Source organism: Pseudophryne corroboree, chromosome 7 (genome assembly GCF_028390025.1).
Source record: "Pseudophryne corroboree isolate aPseCor3 chromosome 7, aPseCor3.hap2, whole genome shotgun sequence".
In the NCBI taxonomy this organism is placed as follows: domain Eukaryota; kingdom Metazoa; phylum Chordata; class Amphibia; order Anura; family Myobatrachidae; genus Pseudophryne; species Pseudophryne corroboree.
Window position 1 is genome coordinate 144997041 of NC_086450.1, and position 24553 is coordinate 145021593.

General features: G+C 46.5%; 1 protein-coding gene and 1 non-coding gene across 2 annotated transcripts in view; both read right to left on the reverse strand.

Moving 5' to 3' along the window:
- Positions 1 to 578: 578 nt before the first annotated feature.
- LOC134946836 (U5 spliceosomal RNA) lies at positions 579 to 694 on the reverse strand. The gene has a single exon (XR_010182420.1). It is a non-coding gene; the product is annotated as a U5 spliceosomal RNA (small nuclear RNA).
- A 9956-nt stretch (positions 695 to 10650) lies between these two features.
- The window catches only part of MCM6 (minichromosome maintenance complex component 6), a 136460-nt gene continuing 122557 nt past the window's right edge, over positions 10651 to 24553 (reverse strand). The window contains exons 12-17 of the mRNA XM_063933715.1: positions 13241 to 13369; positions 12998 to 13159; positions 12550 to 12676; positions 12320 to 12475; positions 12091 to 12230; positions 10651 to 11388 (exon numbers count right to left, since the gene is read on the reverse strand). Coding sequence (XP_063789785.1) covers positions 11269 to 11388; positions 12091 to 12230; positions 12320 to 12475; positions 12550 to 12676; positions 12998 to 13159; positions 13241 to 13369 — 834 coding nt within the window. The 3' untranslated portion in view covers positions 10651 to 11268. The remainder of the gene's footprint in view (positions 11389 to 12090; positions 12231 to 12319; positions 12476 to 12549; positions 12677 to 12997; positions 13160 to 13240; positions 13370 to 24553) is intronic.

Sequence of the window (24553 nt, forward strand, 5' to 3'; positions counted from 1 at the left end):
ACAGTGATCGTCATTGTTTCCATACATAGAGTCTAGTGACCCAAATGTATATTGGGTCTTTATAATGTTTGACACAGACAAATTCACCAATGGCGGATCGCGTCATTTAGATGTGGAAACAATTAAATAGTGGTTAGAGTCTACTCAGTCTCTGTAAAAATGGAGACATTGACTCACTGGGTTTTAGCAATGTATGGTTGTCAAAAACCCCGCACTATCTGAGTGCTGGTCTAATGTACCCTTCTCACTCGTAGTTATCGCTGTGAGATTTGACATAGAATCGTGCATTAAATTATAAGACCAGTTAAATAAACACCCTGGTACCCAAAGGGAAATTGGCCCTTTGGAAAGACTGTCCTTCGTTAGAGCTGGCGGAGTAACTTCCGAGACTCCGATGTTACCGCTCCTTTAATTTGAATTGCCAATGCTTAACATAGGATCTTTAAAATTTTTAGTCTGCGCTAGAGCCTTACTCGCTATGCAGACAGACACCACAATAGGCAACGGACAGACACTTGCACGACTTATTGAAGTTATTATGTGTCATATATATATTTTTATTGCTGAAAAGCATATTAAGCCCAGCCGTAGGCAGGCATCAAAAAAATTATATGAAACTCATGGTTGTTCCTCTCCACGGAAATCTTTAGTAAAAGGCGAAAGATTTATTCGATCTGAAGACAAACCAGAGTATTCTTTATGTGAAAAGCAGTTCACATGGGCAGCCTATGTGAAACCCGAACCAAATTCCCACTAACACCCCTGCGCCTCTGGTGGCTTAGAGATGTAGGGCAGGAATGTTCCAGAATTACAAACTGGAAAACAGGAAGCATGGTTAAAATGGCCCCTTTGCCATGCTGACCCTGATAATCACAGAACAAGTTACAATTGTTTCCGTGTTAATATAGCCTATTATACAGTGATAATCACAGGCAGGGTACAACACACGCTCTATGAATATAATTACAGACATTAATATAGGCTCAATAGCCTATTATACAGCAATATAGGCTCACTAGCCTATTATACAGTGATAATAACAGACATTAATATATAGGCTGAATAACCTATTATACAGTGATAATTACAAACATTAATATAGGCTCAATAGCCTATTATACAGTGATAATCACAGACAGTAATATAGGCTCAATAGCCTATTATACAGTGAAACTCACAGGACAGGTTGCAATACATTATAAATACCTGTCACATATATATAGCTGCATATACACTGTGCTGCTGTTCATATAGGTATTTTACATACCCTTGCCGCTGTGATCCGCCAGATTCCACCGCCCCTCTTCCCCCCTGTAACGCTGTGTCTCTGCGGGAAGCCCGGGAAGACTTGCAGGGAGGCCTTCTTGCAGCCTCTTAGCGCTGGCACTGATCTGCGGGTGGATGGTGCTGGGCGGCCGGACGGAGCGGCGGCCCGGTTATCACCGTCTTAGTGCTGAGAACTGAGGGAGCGTCTGCGGCCGTATGGCGCTGGGCGGCCGGATGGAGCGGCTGGGACGGGCGGACGTAGCGCTGTATGGAGCTTGCAGACGTAGCGGCTGGGGCTGTGGCGGGCGGATGAGCGGCGGAAGCGGCATATTAAAACCAACATAGCGGGGCGGCAGCCTGCGCTGACCGCCCCGTTCCCCAGCCTACCTTGCTTGTATCCCTGATCATGGCTGCGACGGGGCTTCTTATGTGTAAGCTCCGTCCAGCTCTCCAGTGATCTTAGTCATGGCTGCGACGGGGCTTCTTATGTGTAAGCTCCGTCCAGCTCTCCAGTGATCTTAGTCATCCAGTCATGGCTGCGACGGGGCTTCTATGTATAAGCTCCGTCCAGCTGTTGCAGGAGCAGTGGGCTGCCTGTGGCTGTGAGGGTGCTCTTTGTGAGGACCGACACGCCATGCGCTGCCCGTGCAGCGGCACTATCCCGGACCCATGTTTTTCCTGAAACTGGGAAGGGATGTGCTTTTGAAAAAAGTAAAAAATAAAAAGTAAAAATGAAAAATTAATAAAATCTTCCACAAAGTGTGGGAACTCCCACAAGCCGATGTTAGTGCTTTGAGCACAGAAAAAACACTGAGGTCGTACACTGAGGTACTCTGGGATATGGAGGGGTGGAGAGTTCTAAATTTAAATATTCAGTGCCTTTGTTTCTGCTACGCCGTCCATATCCCAAGAGTACTCCAGTGACCCCTAGTGGATGAAAAAGAAAGGAGGCTGAATATGCAGAACTCCTTTGACAAAAGTCTGAACTTCAGGCAGTGAAGCCAGTTCTTTCTGGAAGAAAATCGGCAGGGCCGAAATCTGGACCTTAATGGACCCCAATTTGAGGCCCAACGTCACCCCTGCTTGCAGGAAATGCAGGAATCGACCCAGTTGAAATTCCTCCGTTGGGGCCTTCCTGGCCTCACACCAAGCAACATATTACCGCCAAATGCGGTGATAATGTTTTGCGGTGACATCCTTCCTGGCTTTGATCAGGGTAGGGATGACTTCCTCCGGAATGCCCTTTTCCTTCAGGATCCAGTGTTCAACCACCATGCCGTCAAACGTAGCCGCGGTAAGTCTTGGAACAGACAGGGCCCCTGCTGCAGCAGGTCTTGTCTGAGCGGCAGAGGCCAAGGGTCATCTGAAAGCATCTCTTGAAGTTCCGGGTACCAAGCTCTTCTTAGCCAATCCGGAACCACGAGTATAGTTTTCACTCCTCGCCTTCGTAATATTCTCAGTACCTTGGGAATGAGAGGCAGAGGAGGAAACACATAAACCGACTGGTACACCCACGGTGTTACTAGAGCGTCCACAGCGATCGCCTGAGGGTCCCTTGACCTGGCGCAATATCTTTTTAGCTTTTTGTTGAGGCAGGACGCCATCATGTCCACCTGTGGTCTTTCCCAACGGTTTACCAGCATTTGGAAGACTTCTGGATGAAGTCCCCATTCTCCCGGGTGGAGGTCGTGCCTGCTGAGGAAGTCTGCTTCCCAGTTGTCCACTCCCGGAATGAACACTGCTGTCAGTGCCAACACATGATTTTCCGCCCATCGGAGAATCCTTGTGGCTTCTGCCATTGCCCTCCTGCTTCTTGTGCCGCCCTGTCTGTTAACATGGGCGACCGCCGTGATGTTGTCTGATTGGATCAGTACCGGCTGATTCTGAAGCAGGGGCCTTGCTTGGCTTAGGGCATTGTAAATGGCCCTTAGCTCCAGAATATTTATGTGAAGCAAAATCTCCTGATTTGACCACAGTCCTTGGAAATTTCTTCCCTGTGTGACTGCACCCCAGCCCCGAAGGCTGGCATCCGTGGTCACCAGGACCCAGTCCTGTATTCCGAATCTGCGGCCCTCTAGTAGATGAGCCCTCTGCAGCCACCACAGCAGCGACACCCTGGTCCCTGCCGACAGGGTTATCCGCTGTTGCATCTGGAGATGGGACCCGGACCATTTGTCCAACAGGTCCCACTGGAAAGTCCTTGCGTGGAACCTTCCGAATGGAATTGCTTCGTACGAAGCTACCATTTTTCCCAGGACTCGTGTGCATTGATGTACAGACACCTGTCCCGGTTTTAGGAGGTCTCTGATTAGAGATGACAACTCCTCGGCTTTTTCCACTGGAAGAAACACTTTTTTCTGGTCTGTGTCCAGAATCATTCCCAGGAACAGAAGACGTGTCGTCGGGACCAGCCGTGACTTTGGAATATTGAGAATCCAGCCGTGCTGTTGCAGCACTTCCCGAGAAAGTGCTACCCCCACTACCAACTGTTCCTTGGACCTCGCCTTTATCAGATCGTCCAAGTACGGGATAATTAAAAACTCCCTTCTTGCGAAGGACTATCATCATGTCGGCCATTACCTTGGTAAAGACCCTCGGTGCCGTGGATAACCCAAACGGCAGCGTCTGGAACTGATAGCGACAGTCCTGTACCACAAACCTGAGGTACTCCTGGTGAGGGTAAATGGGGACATGCAGGTAAGCATCCTTGATGTCCAGAGAGACCCTGTAATCCCCCTCGTCCAGGTTCGCAATAACCGCCCTGAGCGATTCCATCTTGAACTTGAATCTTTTGATATATGTGTTCAAGGATTTAAAATTTAATATGGGTCTCACCGAACCTTCCGGTTTCGGTACCACAAACATTGTGGAATAGTAACCCTTTCCTTGTTGAAGGAGGGGGTACCTTGACAATCACTTGCAGTGAATACAGTTTTTAGATAACCACCACACTGCCTCCCTGGCAGAGTGAGTTGCCGGTAAGGCAGATTTTAGGAAACGGCGAACGTCTCGAATTCCAGCCTGTACCCGAGATACTGTTTGAAGAACCCCAGGATCCACCTGTGAGAGAGCCCACTGTGCGCTGAAATTTTTGAGACGGGCCCCCACCGTACCCGGGTCCGCCTGAGCAGTCCCAGAGTCATGCTGTGGACTTACCGGACGCAGGGGAGGACTTCTGCTCTTGGGAACTAGCTGTGTGCTGCAGCTTTTTCCCTCTACCTTTTCCTCTTGGCAGAAAAGATGAGCCTCCAGCCCTCTTGCTTTTCTGGGGCCGAAAGGACTGTACCCGATAATACAGTGCTTTCTTTTGCTGTGGGGTAGCTTGTGGCAACCAGTTTGATTTCCCAGCAGTAGCTGTGGAAACGAGGTCTGAAAGACCATCCCCAAACAGTTCCACCCCCTTATAGGGCAAAACTTCCATGTGCCGTTTTGAATCGGCATCGCTTTTACATAGCGCTTATTTGTGATGCCAGCCGGCAAATATCCCTCTGTGCATCACGCATGTATAAGACAGCGTCTTTTATATGCTCTATTGTCAGCAAAATATTGTCCCTATCCATAGTTCCGACAGGGAATCTGACCACGCAGCAGCCGCACTGCACCTCCATGCCGAGGCAATAGCTGGTCTCAATATAATGCCCGTGTGTGTGTATATAGCTTTAAGGGTAGTTTCCTGCTTTCTATCAGCAGGTTCCTTTAGGGCGGCCGTATCCGGAGACGGTAGTGCCACCTTTTTTAATAAGCGTGTCAGCGCTTAATCTACCCTAGGGAGTATTTCCCAACGTGACCTATCCTCTGGCGGAAAAGGGTACGCTGCTTAGAAATTATCAATTTCTTATCGGGGGAAGACCACGCTTCCTCACACACCTCATATTAATTTCTCAGATGCAGGAAAAACTACAGGTAGTTTTTTCTCACCAAACATAATACCCTTTTTTGTGGTACCTGGGGTATTATCAGAAATGTGTAATACATTTTTCATTGCCTCAATCATGTAACGGGTGGACCTATTGGAGGGTACACTAGTCTCATCGTCGTCGACACTGGAGTCGGTATCCGTGTCGACATCTGTAGCGGGCGTTTTAAAGCCCCTGATGACATTTGAGACGCTGGAACAGGCACAAGCTGAGTAGCTGGCTGTCCTATGTCGTCAAACCTTGTGTAAGGAGCTGACACCTTCCATAAGTTCATCCACACAGGTGTCGACCCCGCAGGGGGTGACATTACATTCACAGGCATTTGCTCCGCCTCCACATCATTTTCCTCATCATACATGTCGACACAGCAGTACCGACACACAGCACACACACAGGGAATGCTCTGACAGAGGACAGGACCCCACAAAGCCCTTTGGGGAGACAGGGAGAGTATGCCAGCACACACCAGAGTGCTATATATCACAGGGATATCACCTATAGAGAGTGTTTTCCCTTATAGCTGCATTATTATAATATACTGCGTCTAATTTTTGTGCCCCCCTCTCTTTTTAACTTTTAACCCTTTCTGTAGTGCAGGACTGCAGGGGAGAGCCAGGTAGCGATCCTTCCAGCTGAGCTGTGAGGGAAAATGGCGCCAGTGTGCCGAGGGAGATGGCTCCGCCCCTTTTTCGGCGGGCTTTCTCCCGCTATTTTAATAATTCTGGCAGGGGTTAATATACACCTATATAGCCCCTGGGGCTATATATGGTGTCAGTTTGCCAGCCAAGGTGCTATTTATTGCTGCTCAGGGCGCCCCCCCCCCAGCGCCCTGCACCCATCAGTGACCGCAGTGTGTGGTGTGCATGAGGAGCAATGGCGCACAGCTGCAGTGCTGTGCGCTACCTTGGAGAAGACAGAAGTCTTCAGCCGCCGATTTTCCGGACCTTCTTGCTTCTGGCTCTGTAAGGGGGACGGCGGCGCGGCTCCGGGAACGGACGACGAGGTCGGGTCCTGTGTTCGATCCCTCTGGAGCTAATGGTGTCCAGTAGCCTAAGAAGCCCAAGCTACCACCACTTAGGTAGGTTCGCTTCTTCTCCCCTTAGTCCCTCGGTGCAGTGAGCCTGTTGCCAGCAGGTCTCACTGTAAAATAAAAAACCTAAACTATACTTTCTTTCTAGGAGCTCAGGAGAGCCCCTAGTGTGCATCCAGCTCGGCCGGGCACAGAAATCTAACTGAGGCTTGGAGGAGGGTCATAGGGGGAGGAGCCAGTGCACACCAGATAGTCCTAAATCTTTCTTTAGATGTGCCCAGTCTCCTGCGGAGCAGTCTATTCCCCATGGTCCTTACGGAGTTCCCAGCATCCACTAGGACGTCAGAGAAACGCACTGACTGCTGGTCTAATATACCCTCCTCACCCTTATTTAGCGCCGTGAGGTTTGGCATAGAATTGTCAGACTGCAACATAGCAGAAATGGTTAAATTATAAGACCAATTAAATTAACACCCTGTTACCCAAAGTGAAGTTGGACCTTTGCAAAGGCTGAGACTCCTTCGTTAGAGCTGGCAGTGTAACCCGAGACTCCGATCTTGCCGCTCCTGTCGAGCGGCGGCCAAATTGAATTGCCAACCCAACCATTACTTTTGCTTAACATAGGATCTGGGAATGAACCGGCTTCCGGAGTGGAAACCTACAAAACATACTGAACGTGTGGTAGATTTATGTACAGACTATGCAGTAAAACTTATTTTTAGTCTTTGCTGGTGCCTTACTCATTATGCAGACAGACAACACCCCTGCGCCTCTGGTGGACTAGAGATGTAGGACAGGAACGTTCTGGAATTACAAACAGGAAGAAACAGGAAGCATGGTTAAAATGGCCCCCATGCCATGCTTACACTGATAATCACAGGCAGGTTACAATACATGCCTCCTGACTGCAGTTTAATATAGGCTCATAGTCTATTAATACAACCTATAGATATGGCAGCCTGTCATACAGGCTATTCTTCCCCTTAAGATTTTCCCCCTTGCAGCAGCGCTGTAATCAGACATGTCCCCCCCCCCCTTCCCCCTGTAGCGCTGTGTCTCAGCGGGGAGCGTTGCAGGGAGGCGAGGGACACTTATTGCAGAGCAGCGGAGTTCGGCTGTCCGGAGCAGCGCGTAGCGGCTTCCGGCGTCGCCAGCCGAGCTGCGGCGGTTCTCCCCCTCTCAGCGCTGGTACTTGCATGACGGAGCGGCTGGGGCGGCCGGACGGAGCGGCTGAAGTGGCTGGGTCGAGCGGGCTGTATGAGCGGCGGGTGCGGGCGGCTTATAACGCGGTCCCCACACAGCGGGGCGGCAGGCTGCGCTGACCACCCCCTTCCCCACCCAGCATACCTTGTTGTAGGGAGGGCTGCGACGGGGCTTCTATCTGTAAGCTCCGTCCAGCTCGTCAGTTCATGGCTGCGACGGGGCTTCTTCCTGTAAGCTCCGTCCAGCTGTTCAGTACATGGCTGCGACGGGGCTTCTTTGTGTAAGCTCCGTCCAGCTCTTGCAGCAGGCAGTGGGCTGCGTGTGGCTGTGAGGGTGCTCTTTGTGAGGACCGACACGCCATGCGCTGCTCCGTGCAGCGGCACTATCCCGGACCCATGTTTTTACAGAAACTGGGAAGGGATGTGCTAATTGCAAAAGTAAAATGTAAAAATAAAAATTAATAAAATATTCAAGTAAGTGTGGGAGCTCCACACAAGCCTCGTTAGTGCTGTGAGCACAGAAAAAACACTGAGGTACTCGGGGATATGGAGGGGTGGAGAGTTCTAAATTTAAATATTCAGTGCCCTGTTTCCTGCGGAAGCCGTCCATATCCCAAGAGTACTCCAGTGACCCCTAGTGGATGAAAAAGAAATAGTATCCTTGTCTAAGGTATCAATTTCCTCAGACACTGTATCCGTCCATGCTGCTACAGCACTACACACCCAGGCCGACGCGATCGCCGGCCTCAGTAAGGTACCTGAATGTGTATAAATGGACTTCAGGGTAACCTGTTTGCGATCCGCAGCATCTTTGAGGGTAGCCGTATCCTGTGACGGCAGGGCTACCTTCTTGGATAAGCGTGTTACAGCTTTGTCCACCTTAGGGGAGGATTCCCAGCGTAACCTGTCCGTTGGCGGGAAAGGATACGCCATAAGAATCCTTTTGGAAATCTGCAGTTTTTTATCTGGAGATTCCCAAGCCTTTTCACATAACTCATTTAGCTCATGTGAGGGGGGAAAGGTTACCTCCGGTTTCTTTTCCCCATACATATGTACCCTCTTGTCAGGGACTGGGATTTCCTCTGTGATGTGCAACACATCCTTAATTGCTATAATCATATAACGGATGGATTTAGCCAATTTTGGCTGTAACTTTGCATCATCGTAATCGACACTGGAGTCAGAATCCATGTCGGTATCTGTGTCAACAATTTGGGATTGTGGGCGCTTCTGAGACCCTGACTGCCTCTGCGACATAGGACCAGGCACGGGTTGGGACCCTGACTGTCCTGAGGCTTCAGCTTTTTCTAACCTTTTATGCAAGGAATTAACATTATCATTTAAAACCTTCCACATATCCATCCAATCAGGTGTCGGCGCCGACACCACATTCACTTGCTCCCGACTCTGCTTCCACATAGCCTTCCTCATCAGACATGTCGACACAAGCGTACCGACACCACACACACAGGGAATGCCCTTTTTGAGGACAGTTCCCCCACAAGGCCCTTAGGAGAGACAGAGAGAGTATGCCAGCACACACCCCAGCGCTATCAACCCAGGAATAACACAGTAACTTAATGTTAACCCAGTAGCTGCTGTTTTATATTGATTTTTGCGCCTAATTATGTGCCCCCCCCTCTCTTTTTACCCTCTTCTACCGTGTATCTGCAGGGGAGAGCCTGGGGAGCTTCCTCTCAGCGGAGCTGTGTATAAAAAATAGTGCTGGTGAGTGCTGAGGAAGAAGCTCCGCCCCCTCGGCAGCAGGCTTCTGTCCCGCTTAAATAAGCAATTTTTGGCGGGGGCTCATACACATATACAGTGCCCAGCTGTATGTGTTAAACTTTTGAAAGGTCCCAAATGCTGCCCAGGGCGCCCCCCCCCTGCGCCCTTACAGTGACCGGAGTATGTGAGGTGTGTGGGAGCAATGGCGCACAACTGCAGTGCTGTGCGTTACCTCAGTGAAGAACGGAGTCTTCTGCCGCCTGTGAAGTCTCCTTTGCTTCTCATACTCACCCGGCTTCTGTCTTCCGGCTCTGCGAGGGGGGCGGCGGCGCGGCTCTGGTATCGGACGGCGAGGGTGAGATCCTGCGTACGATCCCTCTGGAGCTAATGGTGTCCAGTAGCCTAAGAAGCAGGACCTAGCTTCAGAGAGTAGGGCTGCTTCTCTCCCCTCAGTCCCACGATGCAGGGAGTCTGTTGCCAGCAGAGCTCCCTGAAAATAAAAAACCTAACAAAATACTTTCTCTCAGCAAACTCAGGAGATCTCACTGAAAAGCACCCAGCTCGTCTGGGCACAGTATCAAACTGAGGTCTGGAGGAGGGGCATAGAGGGAGGAGCCAGTGCACACCAGAACCTAAATTCTTTCTTAAAGTGCCCATGTCTCCTGCGGAGCCCGTCTATCGCCATGGTCCTTACGGAGTCCCCAGCATCCACTAGGACGTTAGAGAAAAAAGTCAAACATTAGCATAATTATACAGACCTGGCAGCTCACTCATGCCAGGTATCTCATGTTACTTTGAGTATTGAGGCTAGGGAGTATAGTCAACAAATGTCGGATCCGTTCCCACATGCATTTGTCGGAATGGATCAGACAAGGGCTATTCAATGAACAGCCAAATCAGACTGTCTGATTTAGCCGTTCCTGGTGTCCTGTCCTGCTGGACATAGGCGCCAATCTGCGTGCTTCTGTCGGAAACTGGGCCAAATCCAACAGGTTTTGGCCCCCTTTCCAACAATCTCAATCAGACTTTAAAAAAAAAAAAAAAAAGTCTGATTGAGCAGGGCGGAATTCCGAATTGCCGGAAAAAAACTGCCCTCTTTGAATAAGTCGGAACCCCTTCCGACAGAAATCTGTCGGAAGGTGCCATCTTTCCGACAAGACGGCAGCTTTCAACAGCTATTGAATATGGCCCTAGATGTATGCGACAACCTGTTATCCAAAGCTGTAACTACTGTCTGAACAATGTAATAAACCACTCTAATGACAGCCTTTTGGGCACTCTTCTGTGACAGAGCACCAGTCACAGAGGTGATCATTTTAGATACAAACTTGTTAGTGAAGGTGTGTTTAGGGCATGGTTTCCCAAAACTGTCCCTCATGAAACCATACCGGAATGCTGTTCAGATCACCTAGATATTCCTAAAAGAATAGGATGTACAAGTGGTACTAATTTCTGGGGATACCTAGAAAACATGTACTGTTAAGGTGCCCCAAAGACTGTTGTACAAGTCTTTGTTCATATATTGCATTTTATTCACTATTTTTCAGACAATGGAACATATTTTCAACCAATCTACAACATAATAAGTCAGGTCAGCCTGTATAACAGCGAGATGTATATGGTAATTACACATTAAGGTATATAAAGGGTTTTAAAATTGTGGGTAAAACAGGATAAGCTTGTTTGCAAACAAAAAAGGCATGCCCGTTAAAGTGTACCAGTTGTCTAAGAACTAGTGGGGCAGTAATTTTATTGAACACATTCACTAGGCCCAGCTTTACCTAACAATGGGTGACCTATACTTTTAACCAAAGGGCATAGTTATTACCCCTTTAAAAAAAAACTGTTACCGTCCTTGTGTCACTTATTCCAACAGTCCACAGCAATGGTCTGTGAGCACATTCATTTCAAAGGTGGTTTCAAAATGGCAAGTCCTCATTTAGCAAAGCCATCCTCTGAAATAGTCAGATAAAAACAAGTCTGGCTAAAACCTGCTCAATAAAAATTTATAAAACTGTTGAAAAAGTCATTGGTCACATAATTGCAGCAGTTCTGAAGATCCAGGGCTAGTTCAACACTTGAGCTTGGGGAAAAAAAAATACAAGTCTTTCAAAGTATAATGCACGGTCTAGTCCTCCAGTATATAGTTGGGATTCACAACCAAATAAGGATCCTCTTCCTTTGTGGTTTCCTCTTCACCAGTTGACCCTTTCAATCCAGTCTGTGACAATTCAATCAAGATTTGATCCTAAAAACATGAAAAGTAAAAAAAAAAAAAAAAAAAAAATGTAACCCATTTTTACATGTCTCTGAACCTACAAAAACAGTACACCACCCACTAGAGCAGCAGAGTCCGATTCATCAATCAGAATGTTTAGTAGTATTAGCAAACTATGAAATCCTTGACCTGTGTACTGTATGTGCAAATATTCTCCTCTAAAAGCTTTTATAGCATTAACAGATCTTTCATAATGTTTAACATTAATGTTATTTGATAATTATGTATTCATTTAGTAATAGACTAATCAGGAGGGTGCATTAATTTTAGTGTCCTATATTTTCACTTTCAAAGCGCGTATCTGTTATAATTGGAACTGATAAAATGGCCAATAGGAATGATACCTACAAAATGAGATTACTTAATTTAAATGAATCATTTGTTCAATTTCCAGCAAGTGGTGTTCTACTCCTGTTAATAGCCACAGCTCCACGTGTAGTGGCCATCTGGGGTTCCCCTCCATTACCTTAACTACAGAATGTGACCCCATGAAAAGCAGAGAAACCTGGGAGATTTCTTTAACAGACCAGAGTCTGCATAGAGAAAAGGAAAATATTTTTGTGCGCCAAGTAACAGATAGCCGTTTCCTCTTTTGAGACACTGGGGGCACACTACTTGGAGACTGGACAAATGTCAACACCAATGTTGTATATCAACAGAAATGCTACTCACATAATGGACAAGCCTTTGGATAACCTTCTCAATTATTTGCTTCCGGTTAATGAGTTCCTCTTCAGAGTCAATTTCAGATTCAATCTCCTTCAGATACCAGTTAATGAGCTCACTTTTCCTCCGAGACAACTCATCCTCATCTGTAAGGAACACCACATCATTAAGACTGGCTCATCCCCAGAGCAAGTTCTGACTGTACATGTTTTGTTGAAATTGTCCAGATACAAACCTTCCAGCTTCCTCAACTGCAGTACCAACAAGTTGGAAATCCGCTTGTATTCTGTGAATCCGAGGCGGAAGGACGGTTTAGCTGCAGTCTCCTGTGGCTCACTCTGCGTGTTGCCATTTATTCCATTCACATGGCCATTGGGTATTCCAGCATCTCCTAGGAGACAGGACGTTAGTATTGGCCAGTGGTTTTAGCAACACTTCTAGAAAACAAGACCCTCAAAATCTCACCATTGATGCCATCTTGATTCTCTTCTATGGCTTCTTCATCCTGATCCAGGTTCACATCAGGAGTTTCCACTCTAATAATAGATTTATTCAGCAACCGGAAAGCCTCTTTCACATGTTTTGGCTGCACCTGTAATAAGACAGAATAGGATATAATGGCATGTTTCCCCGATTACCATTATTCGTTGACTAATTTAAACAGTACTCATCTAAAATAAAAAAAAATTAAAATAGGATGGGGGGATTGTAGTATTTTAAAATTGTGAAGTACTAGATATAAACAGCCTAGAATGTGTGACTCATGTAATAGAAGGGTAACTTTTTAAATGAATGTGTAAAGATACCCAAGATAAAACAACTGAGAATCCCAATTCTACAAACGGCCCTCACGTTTCTCTATTACACATCTCCCCATTATTTGTAACTTTCCTTAGCAGTCTGTGCCTCTCACCTCATCACTGCAGTGCATTCTGGCCATCGCCTCTGACAACCGGATCATACTCTCCAACTGTCGAACAGTTATCCGCCAGGCTGACTTGGTAACGCCAGACCCATCCCTCTGACGCAGTCGCTTGTATTGCTCTACTATGAAATCCTCAGATTCTTTAGAGATCTGTTGGTAAACAGGGAAAACTTTAACAAAATGAAAAACCAGTGGGATCACTGCAACATAAGTAGCTATTCTGAGAATTACCTTGGGTTTGAACTGTCGAGCGAAGAGCAGGTACCTGCGGACTTCATCAAGGGTGTAAACTCGGTCAATAGATTCTTCAATCCTAGAGTGTAGGTCAACAATACGTCGAGCAATGGCGTAATCGGTCACCTGAAAACATTATAGGTTAATGGAAGGCAATACTCCCACCACAAAATAAGTTGGTCTAAAATTGTGACAAGATTTACATTTCTATATTCTCAATAATATTGTGTTTGAGGTCAGTGGGGCGTCATCCACTGAGCTCCTTGGATGCAAGTAAAGGCGCTCACCAAGCACTGCAATGCGTACTCTAATGGAAGGGCCGCAATACTCGTCAGCTGTAGAAAGGGGTAAAGTAGTTGTTTTTGGACTTCATACATTTCTCATTCCACATGGGATTAGGAGTTGGGCACTTAAGGATTATTACTACAAATCTAAAAGCTTTTCCCTAGAGTTACTACTTTTTCAACTTACGAAGCCACAAGACAAGATAAACAAGAAACCAACATTCAAAATTGATAGACTTGCTGATTTGATAATGGGAGCAGAGATTCTCTGCAGCCAGCCCATCAGTATAGATGTAAGCCTACTGAATATCACATTTTAGCCAACTGGCAGCTGTCACACGCTGGCTAAATGCATTATTAGATAAAGAAAATACATCTGTCATATATTGGACACGCTGCTAAATAAAATGTAGAAGTCCTCGCCACATCTAAAAAGACAAACTGGTCTTTATCACCAGAAGAACCCCTTTTTAATCAGAGAATGAATAACTATCCAGGTTAATATAAGAATAAGACACCAACCTTAGGTTGGAAAGCACACAAAATAAATGAATCGAGGTCTATACAAAGACTCCATGCAGATGAGATGTCAAGAACAGATTTTCACAACAGCAATTTGAGCTTAATCATTTTAATAGGCTCAAAATGTGGAAAGTACAATAATGAAAGAACAAAAATAAAGTACCCATAGTGTAATTATAGGAACATAGGGTGACATGGAAAGGCTTGAACCTCCAGAATAAGTCAACCTCAAAACCAAGTCTGATGTCAAGATCATCCCGTAAAAACACACACATAAATAAATATAATATATAATATAATATAATATAATATAATATAATATAATATAATATAATATAATATAATATATATATATATATATATATATATATATATATATATATATATATATATTAAACATTAAAAAAATAGGATTTTGGTACTTACCAGGTAAATCCTTTTCTTTGAATCCATAGGGGGCACTGGAGTACTCTTAGGGATATGGACGGGCTTCCGTAGGAACAGCACTGAATATTTAAATTTAGAACACTCCACCCCTCCATATCCCCGAGTACCTCTCAGTGTTTTTTACTGAGCCGAACAGGAACTATAGAGATGTTGACAATGGAGTATTACATATAACATAACTGACAATAACGAAGTTAACACATAACGTTACTGACAACTAAACAGTTGACACCCTAACCAGCACTTGTAATTTGAACCAGTCGGTGAAAGTGTGTTACCATAAGATCCTCAGAACTAACCACAACTAGGTAAAACTGCTCTGGGTGGGCGTCCAGTGCCCCCTATGGATTCAAAGAAAAGGATTTACCTGGTAAGTACCAAAATCCTATTTTCTTTATCATCCACTAGGGGTCACTGGAGTACTCTTGGGACGTACCAAAGCTTCCCCCGTGGGCGGGAGAGCTGTTTGGCACTTGTAACACTAGGCGGCCAAAGCTAGATGCTGATGCCGCAAACGTATCAAACTTGTAAAAGCGCACAAACGTGTGCACTGAAGACCATGTAGCCGCACGGCAAAGCTGCGTCGTAGAAGCCCCACGACCCGCTGCCCATGAAGTTCCCACAGAACGTGTGGAATGAGCGGTTACTGACGTAGGCGGTTGTAACCTAGCATGAAGGTAAGCCTGACGTATGGTCAGTTTTATCCATCTGGATAAGGTTTGTTTAGACGCTGGCCAACCTATCTTGCAGCATCATAGAGAACAAACAACGTATCCGTCTTACGAACTGAAGACGTTCGGGATACATAAACGCGTAAAGCGCGTACCACATCCAGCGTTCCAGAATGTGCAGTCAACACAGGAACTACTATTGGTTGATTGATGTGAAAAGATGACACTACCTTTGGTAAGAAAGCGGGATTCGTCCGAAGTTCCGCTCTGTCATCATGAAATACCAAATACGGTGCCTTGCATGACAAGGCACCCAAATCCGAAACACGCCTTGCCGAAGCTAAGGCTAGGAGAAAAATTGTTTTCCAAGTGAGAAACTTTATATCCACTTGCTGTAAGGGTTCAAAATATGAAGACTGTAAGAACTCCAAAACCAGATTCAAGTCCCATGGCGCTGTAGGTGGAATGAATGGAGGCTGTACCCTGAGTACACCTTGGAGAAAAGTGCGTATAGACGGCAATAGAGCCAATCGTCTTTGAAAGTAAATTGACAAAGCAGATACCTGCACCTTTAGTGTAGATAAACGCAATCCTCCATCTAACCCTGTTTGTAGAAACAACAACAGGCGGCATAACTTGAAAGCTGATGTCGGAAAATAGGATTTTGGTACTTACCAGGTAAATCCTTTTCTTTGAATCCATAGGGGGCACTGGAGTACTCTTGGGATATGGACGGGCGTAGCCGAACAAAGGCACTGAATATTTAAATTTAGGACTCTCCCCCCTCCATATCCCAGAGTACCTCAGTGTACGACGTCAGTGTTTTTTACTGAGCGAACAGGAACTATATATAGAGAGGTTGACAATGGAGAATACCTATAACATAACGGACAACAACAAAGTTGACCTATAACTGTACTGTCAACTAACCGGTTGACCCATAACCGATAGAACTTTATAATTTGAACCAATCGGTGAAAATAGGATTTTGGTACTTACCAGGTAAATCCTTTTCTTTGAATCCATAGGGGGCACTGGAGTACTCTTGGGATATGGACGAGCTTCCGTAGGAAACAGCACTGAATATTTAAATTAGTAACACTCCACCCCTCCATATCCCTGGTCACTACCCAGTGTTTTTTACTGAGCCGAACAGGAATTAAGAGAGGTTAATAATGGAGTATTACATATAACATAACTGACAATATTGAAGTTAACACATAACGTTAGTGACAACTAACAGTTGACACCCTAACCAGCACTTGTAACTTGAACCAGTCGGTGAAAGTGTGTTACCATAAGATCCTCAGAACTAACCACAAGTAGGTAAAACTGCTCTGGGTGGGCGTCCAGTGCCCCCTATGGATTCAAAGAAAAGGATTTACCTGGTAAGTACCAAAATCCTATTTTCTTTTTCATCCACTAGGGGTCACTGGAGTACTCTTGGGACGTACCAAAGCTTCCCCCGTGGGCGGGAGAGCTGTTTGGCACTTGTAACACTAGGCGGCCAAAGCTAGATGCTGATGCCGCAAAAGTATCAAACTTGTAAAAGCGCACAAACGTGTGCACTGAAGACCATGTAGCCGCCCGGCAAAGCTGTGTCGCAGAAGCCCCACGACCAGCTGCCCATGAAGTTCCCACAGAACGTGTGGAATGAGCGGTTACTGACGTAGGCGGTTGTAACCTAGCATGAAGGTACGCCTGGCGTATGGTCAGTTTTATCCATCTGGATAAAGTTTGTTTAGATGCTGGCCAACCCATCTTGGCAGCATCATAGAGAACAAATAACGTATCCGTCTTACGAACTGAAGACGTTCGGGATACATAAACGCGTAATGCGCGAACCACATCCAGAGTTCCGGAATGTGCTGTCAACACAGGAACTACTATTGGTTGATTGATGTGAAAAGATGACACTACCTTTGGTAAGAAGGCGGGATTCGTCCGAAGTTCCGCTCTGTCATCATGAAACACCAAATACGGTGGCTTGCATGACAAGGCACCCAAATCCGAAACACGCCTTGCCGAAGCTAAGGCTAAGAGAAAAATTGTTTTCCAAGTGAGAAACTTTATATCCACTTGTTGTAAGGGTTCAAAATATGAAGACTGTAAGAACTCCAAAACCAGATTCAAGTCCCATGGCGCTGTAGGTGGAATGAATGGAGGCTGTACCCTGAGTACACCTTGTAGAAAAGTGCGTATAGACGGCAATAGAGCCAATCGTCTTTGAAAGTAAATTGACAAAGCAGATACCTGCACCTTTAGTGTAGATAAACGCAATCCTCCATCTAACCCTGTTTGTAGAAACAACAAAAGGCGGCATAACGTGAAAGCTGATGTCGGAAATTTCCGAGCTTCACACCAACCTATATAGGCACGCCATATTCTGTAATAATGAGCTGCCGTAACCGGCTTCCTAGCTCGTAACATGGTTGGTATAACTGAATCTGGAATGCCCTCTCTTTTTAAGAGGGCGGTCTCAACAGCCACCCCGTCAAACGCAGCCGCGCTAAATCGGGGTAAAGAAACGGACCCTGTTGTAACAGGTCTGGACGTATCGGGAGCGGCCACGGATCGTCTGCGAGTAATCCTCGAAGATCCGAGAACCAAGCTCTCCGAGGCCAATGCGGCGCCACTAGTATGACTGTGAGCGACTCTCTTTTGATCCGTTTTAGCACCAGAGGGAGCAGCGGAAACGGTGGAAACAGATACACAAGACTGTACGGCCACGCGACAGTGAGAGCATCCACCGCGACTGCCTTTGGATCTCTTGTTCTGGACACATACTGGAGCGTTTGATGATTGTGTCGAGATGCCATCAGGTCCACCTGAGGATAACCCCATCGCTGAACCAACATGTGAAACACTTCTGGATTTAATGACCATTCGCCTGGGTGAAAATCCCGACGACTGAGATAATCCGCTTCCCAGTTGTCCACTCCCGGAATGAACACGGCCGACAATATCACCTGGTGGCATTCCGCCCAATTGAGGATTCGAGCTACTTCCCGCATTGCCATGTGGCTTCTCGTTCCTCCTTGTTTGTTGATGTATGCGACCGCCGTCGCATTGTCCGATTGCACTTGGACAGGCTGAGAGCGAATCATGTGCACTGCTTGTCGTAGCGCATTGAAAATTGCGCGGAGTTCTAGAACATTTATCGACAGCAATTTCTCGTGATCCGCCCAGAGACCCTGGAGCTGACAATTTTGAATGACCGCTCCCCAACCTCTGAGACTGGCGTCCGTAGTTAGAATTATCCAATTGCAAACTCCGAACCGTCTTCCTGCGGTTAAATTGTGTTCCTTGAGCCACCATAGCAGAGAAACTCTTGCTATTGGTGACAACCTCACTCTGTGGTGAATCTGCAGATGCGAGCCCGACCACTGGGCAAGCACGTTCAGCTGAAATGGACGAGAGTGAAATCTCCCGAACTGAAGCGCCTCGAAAGCTGCCACCATTGTGCCTAACAGGCGAATGCACAAGTGTACAGACACTGTGCGTGGTTTGAGTACTAATTGTACTAGATGGCGTAGCATTTGTACTTTTTGTTGTGGTAGGTAAATCCTTTGATTGACCGTATCGAGAATCATACCTAGGAACTGAAGGCGTTGAGACGGAATCAGATGTGATTTCTTGAAATTTACAATCCAACCGTGGTGAACCAGTAACCAACAAAATAACAGGTGGCGCTTGACAATCAAAAGAATTTAAAAAAACATTTATTTATATACAATGATTAAAGTTACAGCACACTCCCGGGAGGAATGAAATAATATATCAATGTTTCACAATATATAAAAAACTTCACAATAGTAAAAAACTGTGCACTGTATAGAAACTTCTTATTCAATTCCTCAGGGAACTAATTATAATCTATGAACTTCAATGCACATGTTTATAAAAAATATGTATGTGACTGTGCCTGAAGGATTAACACTATGTTTGATACACTGTATTGCAAAAAACACAATTGAGGTGTATAATTTGTATCTGTAAATAATAAGTAAATGAATATAATGTCATATCATAAGTCACTCACGTCTTGGTGTATCATAAGGTGCTGAATGCGTTTACAGATCCCAAAAGAATGCAGTAATTTCTTTTTTAAGAGGTGGATAGGTAAATTTCCTCCGCTGGGCAGGAGCCTGTGATTTCCTTGCTCCCTGGTGTCGTCTCGCTAAGCTAACAGAGACACACACCAGAGCCACAGCGTTGAAGGTGATGCTGCACCGTGTAGTATACCTGAGTGGGCCGTGCAGGTAGATCTGTAAACCTCCGGTATCTCCGTCCTTGCAGACAGGAGGCTGTGATGTTGGTTTTCCGGGGTGCACCCGACTACGCTGGGCAGGAGCCTATGTTGACTTTGCTCCGTGTTGTCGTCTTGCTGTTAAATATGTGACGCGCACCAGAGCCTCAGCGGGTGTAACGATGCTGCACCGTGATGTATGCCTAAATGGCCGTGCAGGTGGATTGTATCGCCTCCGGTACCTCCGTGCTTGCAGATGGGAGGCTGTGTAAGCTGGTTTTCCGGAGGTCGCCGGTCTGCGCCGGACTGCAGGGGAACAACACCCGTCAATACCTCTTCCCCAGATGACGTGGTCAGCCGTGGCAACGGGGATATGAGAGGGGGTGCAGATGCAAATGCTCCCGATGATATCACTGTAAAAGTGATCTTATCTGCACAAGTGTTGCGTGGGTGCAGCAGCTGATGAAGGTGTAAGTTCTTGTAAGAACAGCCTGTATCCTAACGCGTTTCAACGCCAGCAGGGCGTCTTTTTCTAAAGGCAGGTATTTTTTAAATTCTTTTGATTGTCAAGCGCCACCTGTTATTTTGTTGGTTAGTCGTTTATGCAAGGGATTGGCAATTCCCTTTATCAGGAGGCTGCTGACAATCTTAGTGCAGTGTTTTTTTACCTAAGCGCTTAGGTTCTTTTCTCTAGTGGTGAACCAGTACATTGTAAGTTAGCAGCGCATGTTGGATAAGTATCTGTTGAGACGGAGCTTTGATGAGCATATCGTCTAAATACGGAACTATTGTCACTCCCAGGGATCTGAGGTGAGCTATCATCACCGACATTACTTTGGTGAATACCCGAGGCGCTGATGACAGGCCAAACGGCAGAGCCTGAAACTGGTAATGGTTCTGGCGTATTGCAAATCGTAAGAATTTCTGATGAGGCTGCCAAATTGGAATGTGTAAGTACGCATCCTTGAGGTCTAGCGCAATCAGAAATTCCTTGGTCTCTAACCCCGCAATCACCGAACGTAGAGACTCCATTTTGAATCTGTAGTAAGTTACGTACTGATTGAGGCCCTTTAAGTTCAATATTGGTCTGACTGAGCCATCCGGCTTCGGGACCACAAATAGACTTGAATAATAACCCTGACCCTGTTGGTGTACAGGGACTGGAATCAACACTGCCGAATCCAGTAAGGACTGAATGGCAATTTGCAAAACTGTCCTCTTGTCGTCCGACAGAGGCAAGCCTGTCTTGAAAAACCGCAGAGGCGGCAGACAGTCGAACTCTATTTTGTAACCTTTTAACACTAAATTGCGAATCCAGCCCTCCGCGGATGTGCGGAACCACGCCCCCTGGAACGTCTGAAGGCGTGCTCCCACAATTGGAGAACCGAGATGGGCTGGTAACCCGTCATGCCACTGGCTTGTCGGTAACCTTAGCGTCTTGGCGAGTTGTGTTGGTTTGATGGAAACCACGTCCTCGACCACGTCTAGCAGGCGTGGCTGATCCTCTGCCACGTCCTCGAAAGGGCTGAGGTCTAAAGGATCTGAACAAAGGTCCAGCGTACCTTCTTCTTGGCGCAGGTGGAGGCAATGGTAAGAACACAGACTTACCTCCCGTAGCCTCCTTAATCCATGCGTCCAATTCTGGCCCAAACAACTTCTTGCCATCGTAAGGCAACGCCTCTATACTTCGTTTGACCTCTGCCTCCGCCTGATAAGTACGCAGGTAGAGTGCTCTTCGTGCCGTAACTAGCGAAGATGAAATACGAGAAGTGAGCTGACAGACGTCAGTGGACGCTGTACAGAGATACTCTACAGCCTCAATCATTTGATTTACCTGAATTATCTGGTTTTCGTCCTGTAAAACAGATTTGAGTTCTGTAAGCCATATTATGAGCGCCTTAGTTACCCAAATGCCAACCAATCCAGGTCTTAGCATCACACCTGCTGCTACATACATGCTTTTTAGCATAGTTTCTATCTTGCGATCTGAAGGATCTTTAAGCGTAGTAGATGCTGGCACTGGTATGGTTAATTTCTTGGTAAGCTTTGACACTGAAGAATCAACTATTGGTGGATTCTCCCATGTACACGTTACCGAGTCTGGAAAAGGATAACTAGACTTAAATCTGCGAGGTATAGAAAACCGTTTATCTGGATTCTGTCTTGTTTCTACTAACATCTGATTTAGAGAATCCGACACAGGAAAACTTACTGGCGTCTTCCGTCGTTTAGTAAATACGACCTGATCATTGGTGAGAGGCTGTTCAGCTTCAGGAAACCTTAGCGACTGCCGTACCGCTCTGATGAGATCATCAATGCCGGAACTGTTAACATCCTCGCCATCTGACTCCACTTCGCCCTCCTCCCCCTCATCGTGTTCCGTGAGGTCTGGGATGGAATCGTCAGAATGCAACATAGCAGACACTGGAAAATCATAAGACATATGAAAATTATCCCGTTTGCCCAAAATGGATTTGGACCGTACGCAAGGTTGAGACGCCTCCGGTAGTTCTGGCGGTCTCACCCTAGACTCAGATCTTAACGTTTCTCGTTCCAGACGAGCCGCGGTCATTTCTGTCTGAAATCTCTCCAGTACATTTACTAACATACCCCACGGAGGGTCCGGTGAGGAAATTGGTTGTAAAACAGGAGGAGAAATGGTATTCTGAACGGAATCCACAAAACATACTTTACATGTGGCAGATCCATCCGGTAACACACTGCCACATACTTTGCAAATATGCTTTTTAGTTTTTGCTGGTGCCTTACTCATTATGGCGACAGACAATACAATACACAAAAAACAGACACTTGCACGACTCAGTAAAATAGCAGTAAGGTGTCTCTGTATATAAATCTGGCCAAGTGCAGTACACGTGGCCAGTACTATGAAATTTGATCCCAAATTCCTACTAACACCCCTGTGCCTCCGGTGGTGTAGAGATGTAAGACAGGAATCTTCTGGAATCACAGAGGAAGACACAGGAAGCATGTTAAAAATGGCTGCCATGTTATACTTATACATATAATCACAGTGCTGTTACATTCACTGATTATACTGTAACATTCCTCTGCTGCTTATTATTATTGTCCCCCATGTAAAGGCTGCCTGCTCTTTTAGCTTATTACAGCGGCAGCGCAGCGTGTGGGCCCCCAGCGGGTATCGTAGAGCGCTATGTGCCTCGTGTTTCCCAGCGGTGGGCTCCTGTATAATAGCGTCAGCTAATCAAGTTAGCGCTGCGGCGGGCGGCGGCCTGTCGATCAGCGGTGCCTGCACGGAGCCTGAGCGGGGAGATCTGCGGTGCCTGCACGGAGGTCTGTGGCCGAACGTGCGGGCGCCTGAGCGGGGAGAGCCGCGGTGCCTGCACGGAGGTCTGTGGCCGAACGTGCGGGCGCCTGAGCGGGGAGAGCCGCCTTTCATCAAACACTATGTCCCCACACGTCGGGGCGGCAGCGGGAGCTGACCGCCCCGTTTCACATACCTTACTCCTGCAGACGTGCGGAGGCTCCGACGGGGCTTTTCAGTAAGCGCCGGCCAGCCAGTGCAGGAGGATGTGAGGGCTGTGAAGGAGCTCTTTCAGAGAGGCCCGACACGCCCGTGCTGCTATCAGCAGCTGCACTATCCCTGACCCTGCCTTTTGGAAGGGGGAAAGGGATGTGTACAAATAGTAGAAAAAATAAAAATAAAAATAAAAGTTTCTTCAACAAAACCGTGACTTCAGGTATTAAGCTGCTACCACGTTCAGCACAGAAAAAACACTGGGTAGTGACCAGGGATATGGAGGGGTGGAGTGTTACTAATTTAAATATTCAGTGCTGTTTCCTACGGAAGCCCGTCCATATCCCAAGAGTACTCCAGTGACCCCTAGTGGATGAAAAAGAAAATGTGTTACCATAAGCTCCTTTGAGCTTAATACCACCCAAGTAAAACGTGTTCACTAAGCTCCCTTGAGCTTAAAACAACCCAGGTAAAACTGCTCTGGGTGGGCGTCCAGTGCCCCCTATGGATTCAAAGAAAAGGATTTACCTGGTAAGTACCAAAATCCTATTTTCTTTATCATCCACTAGGGGTCACTGGAGTACTCTTGGGACGTACCAAAGCTTCCCTCGTGGGCGGGAGAGCTGTTTGATACTTGTAACAGTAGGCAGCCCAAAGCTAGATGCTGATGGCGCCACCATTCATAACGTGTAAACGTGCACAAACGTGGTGCACATGAAGGCTATGTAGCCGCGTCGTAGACGCTCCACGACCCGCTGGGTCTGACATTCCCACAGAACCTGTGGGATGAGCTATTACTGGCGTAGGCGATTGTAACTTAGCCTTAAAGTAAGCCTGACTTGTAGTCATTATTATTATCCAACTGGATAATGTCTGCTGAGAAACTGGCTAACCCCAGTTGGCAGTATCATAGAGAACAAACAACGTATTCATATCACGTACTGTTGACGTTCGGGACATATATAAACGCGTAATGCGTGTACCACATTCAGAATTCTAGAATGTGCTGTCCACACAGGAACCACTATTGGTATATTGATGTGAAGAATACGAAAGCGGAATTCGTCCGAAGATCTGCTTTGTCATGAGAAAACTCAAATACGGTGGCTTGGAATACAAGGCACCCAAATATGAAAACAACACCCTTGCCGAAGCCAAGGCTAGAAGAAAAATGTTTTCCAAAGTGAGAAACTTAATTCCCATTTGTTGTAAGGGTTCAAAATATGAAAACTGTAAGAAATCTGAACCCAACCTCAAGTCGCCTGGCGCTGTAGGTGGGATGAATAGAGTCTGAACTTTGATGACACCTTGTAGAAAGATGTGTACAGACGCAAATAGAGGCAAACGTCTTTGAAAATAAGGTTACCACACAGATACCTGCACTCTTAGTGCAGATCAACGCAGTTTTCCATCCCACCCCGTTTAACAGAATACGGGTAAGTTGAAGGATGATGTTGGAAACTTCCGAGGTTTACAACCTATGTAAGCACACGAAATTTTGTAATAATGAGCTGCCTTAAGCGGCTTACTAGCTCGTAACATGGTTGGTATAACCGATACTGTAATGCTCTATTTCTTAAGAGGGCGGTCTGAACCCTCACCCCGTCAGCCGCAGCTGCGGTACATAGATAATAGGTA